Here is a 13,983-nt window from a genome sequence, read left to right as displayed (position 1 = left end):
GGATTCAGAGACGGAAAGTGGCATGCTGGGTGCAAGGGGCTGGAGGAAAGAGGCAATGGGGAGTTTGTGTTTATTGGGCACAGTTTTGGATCTGCATGATGAAAAAGTTCTGGGGATGGATGGTGGTGATGGCTTTATGGTAAAGTGAATGTAATTAATGCCACTGAACTGTACTCTTAAAAATGGTTCAGATGGTAAATTTTATGTTATGTGTGTTGTTAAATAACAAAAATTCAACCAAGTATGTTTTGAAGATCTATTTGGCTTTATGAATCAGACAGCATCCCGTCTGGCCAGCAGAGGGCGCTCAAAGGGCTACAGAAAAGGAAAGGTTTTTAAGGATAGAGAAAGAGTGGAAATGAGGAAATGCATCAGCAGAGAATCCATTGTTTTAGGCAAGGTCACCCTTCTGAGGGGAACGGAGGGGGCCTCTCAGTGATTTCCTTGTGCTGACCAGGAAATTCCCATGTTGACTGCTTAGAGGTTATGTTTGTGGGGCTGAAACTGCACTCAGGTTGGGTACTGAGTGTTGGTTTACTGACTTGGGGCCTTCACCTGAGTGATGCCATTTTGGGCCCGTGGCTTTCTTTTATTTTATTTTACTTTATTTTATTATTTATTTATTTATTTACTTACCTATTGAGAGAGAAAGAAGGAGAGAGAGAATATGCCTGGGGGAGAGGGAGAGAGAGAATCTCAAGCAGGCTCCACGCTCAGGGCAGAGCCCGACATGGGACTTGATCTCACAACCCTGAGATCATGACCTGAGCCGAAACCAAGAGTTGGACGCTTAACCGACTAAGCTACCCAGGTGCCCCCTCATTAAATTTCTGAAGGAAAATATTATCTAAAAAAATGTGTTATTTACATTAACATGGGCACATTATTATTTTTTAAGTGAAATAATAAATATTTTAAATATTCAGTATCTAGTATGATAAATACCAGTAGACATAACCCACATTAACTAAAGCTCTTTGAGGTCCTGACCCTCGGCTCCAACTGCTCCTAGCTTGTACTGAATTCTCACAGTTGTAATAGAAATGAGGAAGGAACTCTTGCCCTGGGAAAATGCATGCATACAGTACATTGTGCAGGCAATTTCAAGATGTTCCAGACGTTCTGAAACCCATCTTCAGGATCACTGAGTATTTTGTTTGGAACTCTCTTATGTCCCATGATATTTATGGGAGATAAATAACTTGTCTGAGTGAAACAAGTTTCGTATGCGTTTTCAGCCCTTTGTCCCCTCAGGCTAGAATGCCCTTCCCTCTCCTAGTCACCCACACAGATCCTATTATTCATCTTCCGAGGGCCAGTTCGAACGTCTCTCCTCTGGTAAGAGTGACCTGTGTTTTCTTACGAGTTCCCAGAGTAAGCTGTGACTTCAGGCCGGTCCTGTATGGCTGCCTTATTCTCCAGGTATGTGTCACCTGCTTGCTTCTCCAAGAACTGTTTCAATAAGTTGTCGTTTTTTTTTTACGATTTTATTTATTTATGTGACAGAGAGAGACACAGTGAGAGAGGGAACACAAGCAGGGGGAGTGCGAGAGGGAGAAGCAGGCTCCCCGCCGAGCAGGACCCTGGGATCATGACCTGAGCCGAAGGCAGACGCTAACGACTGAGCCACCCAGGCGCCCCTCCAAGAACTGTTTCAATCCGTACTTGTTGTTACTCAGCCCTGACACTGGCACGCAAGAGAAGATGCAGAAGCATTTGCTAGATGAATTCATGGATATTAATTATTCCTAAGAAACACCAGTCAAAACATTCTGACATTTAAACGTATTTATAATGCTCAACCCCTCCCCCCCATCAGGGGCACCTCTGTTCTTATGAATGGGGAATCCAAAGGGATGAGAAAGAAAAAGGAAGAAAGGTGGAAGAGAAAGGAGTGGGCATGAAAGCGCATGCCCTCCCTTGCGCTCTGCGTCCCCCATATGGTGCAGCCTGGCAGCTGGGGCCTGAGTGTGGAGGGCCTGTTGCCCATACCTGGGGCATGGGGGCTGGGTGAGGGTGGAGGGAAGAGGGTGAGAAGTAACTATGAAGCATGGGGCACTGGTGATGGAAAGGTCTGTGGCGGTGCGGGGGGGGGGTTCCTCTGGAAGGGCATACTCTGGGCACAGAGGGCGGCGGGAGGGGGTTGGGCTCTTGGAGGGTGGGGGCCAAGCAGAGCCAGAGATTGAGAAAGGGTCAGATAAGAGGTGAGAGGAATCCAGACACCAGCTTCCCAGTTTTGGGTGGGGCCCTATTCCCTCCCCAATTCCCAAAGGCCAAGGCAGCTGCCACCAAGACACCTGCCACCAAGACTTTGTTTCTCTCCCCACCACCAGAGCCTTCTCCAGTGTGAGATGCACAGGGGCGAAGCAAACACCTGGGAAAGGGTGGCAGGCAGTACGTCACACCTGACATTGGGATTCTGACTTCCAATCCAGCTGGAAGAATTTTCATGGGGCCATCTTTGACCGGGCAATGAGCCTACAAGGATTCTTCTCTACTACTTTTGACATCAACTACAGGCCCAGGGCTTAGTGTCCAGACCACAGGGACACTTACCTCCTTCCTCTCTCACTTGTCCAAGCCTTCCAAAGAGGCCACTTCTCATCGTCCCTACCCTTTCCCCTCACTGTCCCCATCCTGTCCCTGTCCTCCCATTTCTCTCACCAGGGGCACTGTTCGTTTCCCCCTTACCCACCTGTTACAGGCTGAACTGTGTGTCCTCCTAATTCCTAGGAAGTCCTAACCCCTAGGGCCTCAGAATGTAACGATATTTGGAGATGAGGTCTTTAGAGTAGACCCTCAACCACTATGACCGATGTCCTTGTAAGAAGAGGGAATCTGAACACAGAAACACACAGGCACAGAGGAAATGCCATGGGGGACACACCAAGAAGGGGGCCATCTACAGACCAAGGAGAAAGGCTTTAGAAGAAACCAACAATGTAGTCACTCTGATCTCGGACTTCTGGCCTCCAGAACTATGAGATAATAAATTCTATTGTTTATGCCCCCCAGGCTCTGGTACTTTGTTACGGCAGCCCCAGCTGACTAATACACCATCTAATCCATCCTTCAAGCTCAAGACTACTTCAAACTAATTAAAGACATGTTGATTAATTCAAGCCGAAGGGAGCTCACCACTTCCCACACTCTGGGCACAGTAGGGCCTGGCCTCAGTGGAGGACCTGATACATGGAGCATCATTTCACGATGTTGCTGGGGCCTTCTGGTGTCTTACTGAATGAGTCTTGCCTGAATCAAAAAGTTTCTCTTCCAGGAGTGCCTGGGTGACTCAGTCAGTTAAGCGTCCGACTCTTGGTTTTGGCTCAGGTCACGATCTCAGGGTTGTGAGATCGAGCTCTGCGTCGGGCTTTGTGCTCAGCATGGAGTCTGCTTGTCCCTCTCCCTCTGCCCCTCCCCTGGTGATCTCTCTCTCTCTCTCAAATAAATAAATAAATAAATAAAATCTTTAAAAAAGAAAGTGTCTCTTCCAAGGCACCAGCTTATCAATTAAAATAGTTCTCTGTGTGTGTGTGCTGTTTTTTTTTTTAAAGATTTATTTTATTTATTTATTTATTTATTTATTTATTTATTTATTTTTGAGAGCCAGAGAGAGAGAGTGAGCACAAGTGGGGGGAAGCGCAGAAAGAGAAGCACACTCCCTGCTGAGCCACAACCCCAGGACCCTGGGATCATGACCTGAGCAGAAGGCAGACGCTTAATGACTGAGCCACCCAGGCGCCCAGAGATTTATTTATTTTAGATAGTGGTGGGGGGAGGAGCAGAGGAAGAGGCAGAATCTCAAGCAGACTCTCCGCTGAGCATGGAGCTCAATCTCACAACCCTAAGATCATGACCTGAGCCAAAATTAAGAGTCAGACAACCGACTGAGCCACCAGGCGCCCCTAAAATCATTCTTAGAGAAGAGTTACTTGCCAAATTGTAACTGGGGTGGTTGTGACCCTCGCTGGGGATGGTACCTCCTGGGAGCAGCAAGGGCAAGGCCTGGGTGAGAGAAGGGGGGGGATGTTCTTGTGTTCTTTATTAATTCAATCCATCCTTCTCTCTTGGGAGTGCTCAGGAAGCATCTCTTATCCTCTCTGGAATTACCCAGATGTAGCTGGACATTGGGGTCCAGAGTCCACGAGTGGACGAGTGGCAGGTGCCCCCTACAGATAGGGCCAGATGATGCTGACTCACAGCGCTGCTCTCAGCGAATCCCCCTGAAGGTGGCAGTGACACCCCATCACCGGTGTCAACCCAGCGTCCAAGGGGCCTCTTTGAAGGGCACCTTGGGCTTTGTGGCACATGAGGTGATACCCAGAAACCTCCTACATATCTCAAAGCACACTTGGGGCCTGGTGCGGGTCTTTTAGGCTCTGCTGCTCCTGTAATCACAAACCACACTCCTCAGCAAGTGAGGGGCCAGGTCCCGAGCAAGAGCCCAGGAGCTGTCCCCAACCAGAAGTGGGCTTCACCAGCCTCTCAGCCACAGAACTGAGAGAGGGCAGCTCCAAACCGGCACTCAGCCCCACCCCACTCCATAATTTTGGAGAACCAGGAGAATCCACTGCACCATCACTCCCACTCCCTTCCCCTCGCCACCCCAAATACACACCCACAGAAATGTGTCATCACCTGGGAAGGACCAGCTGAGCTACAGAGCCAGTTTCACCTGAGCCCATGTATAAAATCATTTCTGATTAATGCCATGGAAAATTAAAGGGCAGAGAGAAAATCAAGCCAATGGGGAGGAGGGGAGACAAAGGAGAAAGAAGAACAAAAACCTTGCTGGGATCATTGCTCTCAGGGTCCCCAACTTACTGGTTCTTGGAAGTAGAGCTGGTAATCAAAAACAGGATTGGCTTTGATCCTCTCCATTGGGGACACATTGGGATTTGCCGGTATGAAGGGAGTATTCAAGCTGGCCACTGCCCTGTGGAAAAAAAGACACCAAGACACAGACCCTGTAAGAAGACAGTCTGTAAGAACCAGAAAGGACCTTACACATCAAAACGGAAGCTCGGAGCGGGAAAGGGATGTGCACAAGATCTCACATTAGCCATGTGTGTGAGAATGGGGTCAGCACTCTGATTTCTTGACTCCCAGCCCAGTGGTTTTTTCCCACTAAACTGCAGTATTTCTCACCTTCTTGCCTGAGACAAAGACACACTGACACACACATACACGTTATGTGCAGTATATCAACCTTAATTAGATTATAGTTTCTAAAAATGCATTCATTTTTTTCCTTCCTTCCTTCCTTCCTTCACTCACTTAACTCTGTGTTAATTCCGTGCTATATTCTAGGGGAAAGAGGATATAAAATCATACTCAAAGAGCTTATTATAATTTAAAAAGGCTAGACAAATACACCCATGACAAGACAGACTGTGATATGAGCCATAAGAATAGCACAAGCACCATGGGAGTTCAAGGAGACAAAGAGTTTCTAGATTCGGGCATCATGGAAGGTCTCATGGAAAAGAGAGCATCTGAACTTGGCTTTTAGGGGTGGAAGAGCATAGGGAAGGGGAGACTATATGTAAGGGCAACATCATGGCGTCGTATGAGCAAATTCTAGAAGGGGGCAGAGCTTGTGGCTGAGTTTGATGTAACAAAGAATCTATGTGGCCAGAGGCCAAGCGTTTAATGGGGCCTCTTGTGAAATAAGGCCAGCGAGGCAAGTGGGAGCCTGGACATGAAGGGCCCCGAGTCTGGATTCGATGAGGCAGACAACCAAGGAAACCATGAGGGCTTCTGAGAAGAAGGCAGGAACAGAATGAAGTTGCAGTCAGGAAGTGATGTATCAAGCAGTGATACATGACATGGGGGCAGAGAGGGACACCAGAAGCAGGGAGAGGGCCAGCACACTACTGCATTAGTCACCCAAGAGCAGCAGGATGGCAGCGAGAGGAAAAAAAGAGAGGGGTAGATCTGAGCGACCACATGAAGGCAGGGCTGACAGAAGGCAGCCAGGACCACGGTGAGCCTGGCTCATCAGTGAGGGATCCCGTGCCCACTCTGATCCTAGGGTAACTCCTTCCCAAAAGAGAAATATGGAGAAGAGAATATCTGGGGGAGAGATAAACTAGGAGGAACGGGATAACTAGGACAAATGAAATTATCAGGGAAAGCAATGCTGAGGTTTAACAGTGCAACCAACAGAAGCATAATGTGAGCCACACATATCATTTAAAATTTTCTACCAGCCAATTAAAACGAGTAAAAAGAAACACGTGAGATTAATCTAAAATAGTACTTAATATCAATTATATGTTAATTAATATTAACTTACAATCTAATGTTGATTTAAATAATTTAATATTTGACACAATATATCTAAAATATTAATAATTTCAACAAGTAATAAATTAAAAATTATTAATATGATATTTTACTTTTTTTTTTTGGTATTAAGTCTTTGAAATCTGGAAGGTATTTCCCACTTACAGTCATCTCAGTTTGAACCAGCCACATTTTAAATGTTCAGTAGCCACCATTAGACAGTGCAGCTTAGGCTACAAAGTAAGTTATACCAAAGTCGAAAGGTTTCTAATGTTACCAGAGTGAACCTATTTTAAGCATTACTTAAATCACAAGTCAAGAAATTCTAGCTTTTTCTAAATATTCTGAGCCGACTAAAGTTTTCTTTTCAATCGCCTTGACACACAGTTTATTCCATATATAAGAAAATTATCATCACCACATGAGATGTTAGCATATCAATGCTGCTGCCAACCACATTAAGATTGGAAAACGCTAAACCACAGCCTCCTTTTGCGAACAGAATCTCTAGATGATTATCAAAGAAAGGATATAAAAAGGTATTCTTGGCCAAACACGTGAGTAGACCATTACATTAAATAGGTCCCTGCAGTTTATCTCAATAGAATGCCAAAACCAAGGATTTAAAGAAATATTCCACATTAACGGTGGGCTTTTTTCCCTCCTTCCCTTCATTTTCTGGCCAGAAAGGTGAAGATCAATGTCAACAATATTCTTAAAATCAGCTTTGCCCAGGCCCAGATATGCTGTGTCCCACCACGGACAGCCCTGGAAGGGGGTCTTGGCTTCCTCCTGACCCCCAGGAAGCGAGTAATAGGGCCATTTTCATGAGCACGGAAAGAGCAACTACTACCGAACTAATGACAGATGGGATGGAAGCAGAACAATGAGAGTAGGGGCAGGAATGCACAGCATGTTTGCCTGTCTCAGACCTAATGTTACTCTGGGTACAACTTCACTGGGCTCATGTTAAGTATTCTCAAATTCTCACGGGAGAGAGAGAGAGACTAAGTTTAATAAAACAACAAGAAGGCGTTTCACTTCCTTCAAGGTAGAGACCGTAAGTCTGTTGCTCTATTTCCTTTTGTCCCCTTCAAGAAGCCTCTACCACAGTCTGCACAGTCACTTTCTGGTGACCCGATTCCTAAGAGCTGAGCTCTTATTTCAACTCTGAATGAGAGGACAGAGAGAGAAGCTAAAGAGATCAGATGCACAAGAGTGCAACAACTTTTACAGTATTTCAGGCAGTGGGATGCGTGGGTGGCTCAGTCGTTAAGCATCTGCCTTCGGCTCAGGTCATGATCCCCGGGTCCTGGGATCGAGCCCCACGTCGGGCTCCCTGCTCCGCGGGAAGCCTGCTTCTCCCTCTCCCACTCCCCCTGCTTGTGTTCCCTCTCTCGCTGTGTCTCTCTCTGTCAAATAAATAAATAAGATCTTAAAAAAATATTTCAGGAAGTGTTTGAGTCTTTTTGGTCTCTGGTATCATCCTGCCATTTGAGCTGATGTTGGGATGAACAAAGTTCTCCAGTGTTTCCGTTCTTGTAAATGCCACCAAAGAAAAAGTGAGCGGATTAGTCAGGGAGATACAGGTGGCTGTGAAGGATGGTGTTTGTTTAATTCGCTAAGATCCCAGGCTGAAATGGGAGGCCACGCAGGCTTTCACTACAGCTGCCAGCTCAACGGGGGCGTGGCCACAAAGACCACCTGCCTCTCTGGGTCCAAAACCTGTCCTCCGAAAGCTGCTGCCGGAGCCCTGGTGCCATTCTAAGAATGATTATGAATGACGTGATGGCCGTCACCAAGTGCCATTCTAACCTGACACCCGCACAGCATTCTGCAGGTTTTACAGTCAAAAGGAGCTACCGTTACCGCTCTGTGGTTGAGGAAACCAAGGCCTGATGGGGTGAAGTGAGGTTTCACACAGTCAGGTCACAGGGCAAAACTGAAAGCCATGCTTCCTAGCTCCCAGTTCAGGACTGAAGTTTCTTCTGACACTCTGTTCTATGACCCTGCCACCCTCGCTGCCTCACCCACTCCCCCCGAAGTCTACCACCATTCTCCTGCATTCCCACTGGGCTACCCAGGCCCTGAGTTAGCTGTCCTGGGACAGGCCTTGCTTCCTAAGACATGAGCTCATTAAGTCCTCCTTATTAATGGGTCAATGGGCACTAGCAAGCTAGATGTTCGGTGCCTTCCCAGACAACCTATCTGTTTTCAAGAAATTTACTGGAGTTCAAGACCTGAGGAAGGATTCTAATGGGAATTCAAATCCAAATTCTTGGTGCCTGAGGCCTAATTACCTCACTCTCTCGGGGTAGAAGAGAGCCATGTTCCACACCAGCATGCCTCCCCAGTCGTGGCCAATGAACACCGCTTGAGGGATGCCCTAGAGAAGGACAAAGACGGGAGCTGAATGTGAGTGGGCTACCGGGTTGGGGTGCTGAGAGCCCTGAGGCCTTGTGCTCCCTGTAGGCCCAAACCCTCAGTGCCGGCAGGGACTCCCCCTCCACCGACCCCGCAGTGTCTACTCCAACGTCCACCCTCTTCAAGCCTCCCTTCCCACACATAACGGCCCCACAGAACCTCTACAGCTGACTGATCTTTTATATTTTCTCAGAAGCCTAAGGCCACAGGCTCCAAATGCCCTCTCCCTCTCTACTTCCCCTCAAATTGAAATTTGTTTCACCTCTTTTTCTACTTTTTGTCTTAAAGTTAGTATGACTCACCTCCCTGTGCTCCATGTTCATCTTTCATTGAGTGATGATGATTCTACTCCCCACTCTTTTGGGATCTTTCCTCCTTAAACTAACCACTGAAACCTCAAAGGCATCTTTAATCCCTCCCTCTCTACCTGCAGCTTCCTTTCTTCTGCTGCTACCAACAGTGAATGACAACAGCTCCCTTTTGTGGAGGACCTACTAGGTCAAAGGCACTGTGCTAAGTGCCTACACCTCTTGCCTGGAACTCCTGCACATGCACAATAGGGAGACAGGCTCACAGTGGTTAGGCGACCTGCCCGAGGCCACATAGATGGTCATCCAGACCCATGCCTCCCCAACTTAAAGTCGGACTCTCCCCCCCACCCCCTGCTGGCCACATTCCTCACCACCACCGTGGAAAGTGGCTCCCTGCCACGCTCTGTCTTCACTGTGTCCAGCTTCTCACAGTGATCTACCCCAGTGGCCTCCCTGGCGACCTTCTAAGTCCCTGCATCCTGACTTCTTCCCTGCGACCACTGAGTCCACTGAAACTTCCCTCTTAAAGGCTATTTAATCACTTCTAATAGTTTTTTTTTTTTCCTCTTGGCTCTCACTCTTCTGACTCTTCTGCGGCATCAGACATTTCCTTTGAAATGTTCTTCCCTGGGCTTCTGTGACACTATGCTTTCTAGACTGTTTTCTCACTTCATGGAGTCTACTCCTTCCTCTTCTGTCACACGGGAGCACTTCACGGCTCAGCCCTCAGTCCTGTCTGGGGAACTCCTCTGCTCCCATGGCTTCAGCCACCACCTCCAGGTGGAAGACGACCACCTCACCTGCAATGGGCCCAGCTTCCTTCCCCTGCATCCCAGGAATGACGGGGACAGGGAGGGACACCTAGCCCGCCAGCAACCCCACGGGGGCTCTCTTTCAACAGAGTCAGAGACTGTCTCAGCCAGCCGGAAATCTTCTAGATAGGAGGTCACTGTAGAGTCAGAACTGGGGTGGCCACACTGGGCCATGTCCTCTTAGATGTCCCTATCATTCTCAAAAGGTCCAAAGCCAATTCTGTGGGACTGAGAATTTGGAGAGGGCAGGGACCGTGACATCTTTGTCTCATTTCCTACAGGGTGGGCCCCCAGGCCCTGCTGCTGAACTGGAAGCCCTCAGTCATCTCAAATTCTCCTCCCGACTCTCATATCCAATGAACAGGCACTAAACCGCTGTTTTCAGGTTCTCTCTCAGCTGTCCCTCCACTGTCACTGTCCTGGTTTAACCCTTCTCCCCCTCAGTCCAGGCTGCGTGACCTAACTCAGGGTGGGAGAAGTGTATTATCTAATTGCAATCTCAATCTTCCGTAAGTAAAAAGCAAAAGTATAGTCTCTGATCACCATCGCTGATCTGCTTTTTGTTTGGCATTGCCATTCCAAACAAGGTTACCTGAAGGCACTTGATTTGAGGTATTTCTAAAGGGATGTCCATCTTAAAAAGTTGTAAAATATTAGCCTATAGGATAGTTTCCAAACTTCCTGACGCAAGCAAAGCTCTTTACCCTGACTTAAAGCCAACAGAGGGATCCTGTTCCCTGGAAAATGCTTTCCGTGAAACAAACAAAAAAAATGAAACAAACTTGGCTCTGCACTGTTCTCCACACACTTTGCCACCTCTGTGCTTGTAATTCCTCCTGACCACGGACCCTGCCTCCCACGGCCCCAGAGTGGACCATTCCTGCCCTCGCCACTCTCCTCGGGGGCTCTAACAGTGGAAACCTTCAAAGGCTGCATCTTTAACTGCCCACCCAAACGGAAGTCTCCAGGGATCAGTTCAAAATAATTACTTACCAACTTATCCAGGAAGGTTACCATCTCCTAAGAAAGAAAACACACCAAAAAATCAGAAATTGTACGCACCCACCTCAGCTGCTTCCAGATGGGAATTCCTGTGTCTGCTTTGTTAGGGGCTGCATTGTATTCACATGCTCAAGCCCTAACCTCTCCCCTCCAGGACCTCGGAATGTGGCTGTATTTGGAGGTAGGGTCCTTAAAGGTGATCAAGTTAAAATGAGGTCATTAGAGTGGGCCAGGATCCAAGCTGACTGGCATCCTTACGAGAACAAAAGATTTGGACACAGACCCACACAGAGGGAAGCCCATGTGAAGACACAGGGAACAGGGAGAAACGGCCATCTACAAGCCTCAGATGAAACTCTGCTGTCACCTTGATCTCGGACTAGAGCCTCTAGAACTGTGAGAGAAGAAATGTCTGTTGTTGAAGCCCCCCAGTCTGTGGTCCTCTGTTATGGTGGCCCGAGCACACTAATACAATATTCAGTCATTTCCCGAGCTCGTGAGCTCTCTCCCTTCCCTTTCCAGCATCCTCTCAGGAACCAGGTAGACCCCAGACACACACAGCAAATTTCCCAGGGTCTGTCACTGCACATCCCTAATTGGGCCAGATCTGTTGTAAGAGAGAAATCGTGGCTTCTTCCTGGGACAAAGAGAGGGGAAGAAAACTGCCGTGGAGAGGTCTGGCTGCTTTCTTGCCCCAGGACAGCAAGCACCTGCCCTTTGTCCCGCAGCACAGAGGCGGACGCCTGGCCACACTCGTCAGCAAGCACGGGGTCTAGAAAAGGTGTCTAAGATGTGTGGAGGTGTTGGAGATGAGGGTCCTCCAGAATCGGGGCTGGGGCTATCATACTGGGCGAGGTACAAAATGAGCAAGTAGGGGAATCCTGCTGGGAACGGGGTGGCGGGGAGGGCAGAGCAGAGGTGTGGAGAAAATGAACCAGAGACCTGACAGGCCATTCAGCCCCTCCAGAAAGCCACATCGGCTTCCTGTTTCTCAGCCTCACGCCTCCTAAACGATCGCGTCTCATTTGTCAACACTACCCCCTATTCACCTGAGCCCGTATGAGAAGCTTCTGCTTGCTATAACAAAAAAGTCTATGGAGATGCTCATCTGTGCAGCCCTAGCTTGGCCCTAGGTGTAGTGTGATGCCCCTCACATTCATCACTTCCTTTCCCCTCACACGGACCTGCGGGGAGGAAGGGGTAGCTCCACTCTACAGATGAATAAACTGAGGCTCACACGGGTCAAATGATGTGGCCAAGGCCATGCAGCTAGTAGTGGCAGAACTGGGACCGATTCCAGGTCTATCTGATTTCAGAAATTCAACATCGGAACATTCAAAGCCATCCTCTTTCACCATGTAGACCAACAGCGTTATTTTAAATCGTTTCCAGTCCCTTGACTCCTCCCCTCGGTCTACCAATTGAGAAGTAATCCTAATTTGCTTTCGATTGCCCAGATCAATGCCTTCACTGGGGGCTGCAGAGATTGCACCATGAGAGGCCGAAGACTTAAAAAATATACGTGATTGTATTTCCAACATCTACTCTTGTAGGTGTTTCCAAAATGAAAGGCGATTTTCTTCTCCTTCTCTAGGCTGGGCCTATTTCTTGTTCTACATTAAGCAAGGAGATGGAAATTTCAGGACAGTAGGAGGCAGGGAGAAGACATAGGGCTTCCCACAGCCCTTGTATTCACTGCCCTAAGAGCATTAAAAAGTGTTCGGATGTTCTCCCCTCTGGTCTCAGTTCTGCTGGGGAAACCCACCAAATATGGGCACCCTTTTCTGTGGGGGCCGGGGGGGACACAGAGCTCTGCCTACAGCCAGTGCCATTTTCAAAGAGAAAGAATTGTAAAGGAGTTCTGATTCCTTTTGCTACCCCGGCTCCCCACTGCTCCCCAGAACATGAGAAGGCAAGAGCAGATGACAAGTTCCACTGGTTAAAATACACACCACCTATAATTTTTCCAAGATGTAGATACACAGTATTGATGTAATTACCTAGTTTATTATTTTAGCAGTTTTTATTTTCACCTTTCCCCCCAAAGATAGGGAGAAAATTACTGGATGGTGTCAGGAAGACCGTTCCCCCCAAAGATAGGGCGACAATTACTGAATGGTGTCAGGAAGTCTTGTTCTGGACTGAATGTCTTTGTCCCTCAAAATCCACAGGTCAAAGCCCTAATCCCCAGTGTGACTGCACTTGAAGACAGGGTCTTTGCAGAAGTCATTAAGGTTCAATGAGGTCATGAGGGTGGGGTCCCGATCAGATAGGATTGGTGTCCCTTCCTTAGAAGAGACACCAGAGAGCTGCTTTTCACTTTCCAATTAACCACAGAGACTGAAGATTAGCTCAGTGTGATTTCCACATCCTACTGTTAAAAAGAAAGCCACAGGCCCAAAATGGCATCACTCAGGTGAAGGCCCCAATCAGTAAACCAACACTCAGTACCCAACCTGAGTGCAGTTTTCAGCCCCCCACAAACGAAACCTCTAAGCAGTCAACGTGGGAATTTCCTGGTCAGCACGAGAAAATCACTGAGGGGCCCCCTCTATCCCCCTCAGAAGGGCGACTTTGCCTAAAACAATGGATTCTCTGCTGATCATTCCCTTCTTTCTACTCCCTCTCTACCTCTAAAAACCTTCCCTTTTCTGTAGCCCTTTGGAGCACCCCTCTATTGCTAGATGGGATGTTGCCCGATTTATGAACTGATTGATAAAACCATTTAGATCTTTACAATTTACTTGCTTGAATTTTTGCTGTTTAATGCTACAAACTGAGACTCACACTCAGGGCTGGAGGGGTCTAGGAGAACACTAAGTCCATCCACCTGCTGCATTTGATACTTGATGGCATGACCTGAAAAGGTTAAACGACTTACCCAAGGTCACACACAATGACGGAGACAACTGGGTGTAGATAAGCCTCCCTACGTTAATGAACTTGAGAAGATACCATTATTGCTACGTTGCATTCCAACACCCCTAATTTGGAATCCTAAGACTATAGACATACAGAGAATAGGTTCATGGTTCCTTAAAGGTACCTATTCTAAAACAAATAACAGTTGTATGATGAACTGGCACACAATGTTAAGGAATTGTGGTTGAGAAAAAAGAGGTTTCAATGTATTTGGGGGGATGTAG

At 47.7% G+C, this 13,983-nt stretch overlaps 1 protein-coding gene across 2 annotated transcripts in view; it reads right to left on the bottom strand.

Annotated features, from left to right (window-relative positions):
* The window catches only part of EPHX2 (epoxide hydrolase 2), a 70,215-nt gene that overhangs the window by 19,927 nt on the left and 36,305 nt on the right, over nucleotides 1-13,983 (bottom strand). For both annotated transcript variants that reach the window (XM_032389135.1, XM_032389136.1), the window contains 3 exons: nucleotides 10,829-10,855; nucleotides 8,589-8,674; nucleotides 4,825-4,936 (listed from right to left, as the gene is read on the bottom strand). In XM_032389135.1, the coding sequence (XP_032245026.1) occupies nucleotides 4,825-4,936; nucleotides 8,589-8,674; nucleotides 10,829-10,855 (225 nt within the window). The remainder of the gene's footprint in view (nucleotides 1-4,824; nucleotides 4,937-8,588; nucleotides 8,675-10,828; nucleotides 10,856-13,983) is intronic.

This window comes from Phoca vitulina, unplaced genomic scaffold, assembly GCF_004348235.1.
Source record: "Phoca vitulina isolate PV1807 unplaced genomic scaffold, GSC_HSeal_1.0 scaffold53, whole genome shotgun sequence".
NCBI classification, from domain to species: Eukaryota; Metazoa; Chordata; class Mammalia; order Carnivora; family Phocidae; genus Phoca; species Phoca vitulina.
The sequence above is the reverse complement of the archived record's forward strand: the minus strand, read 5'-3'. Positions and strand labels throughout refer to the sequence as shown.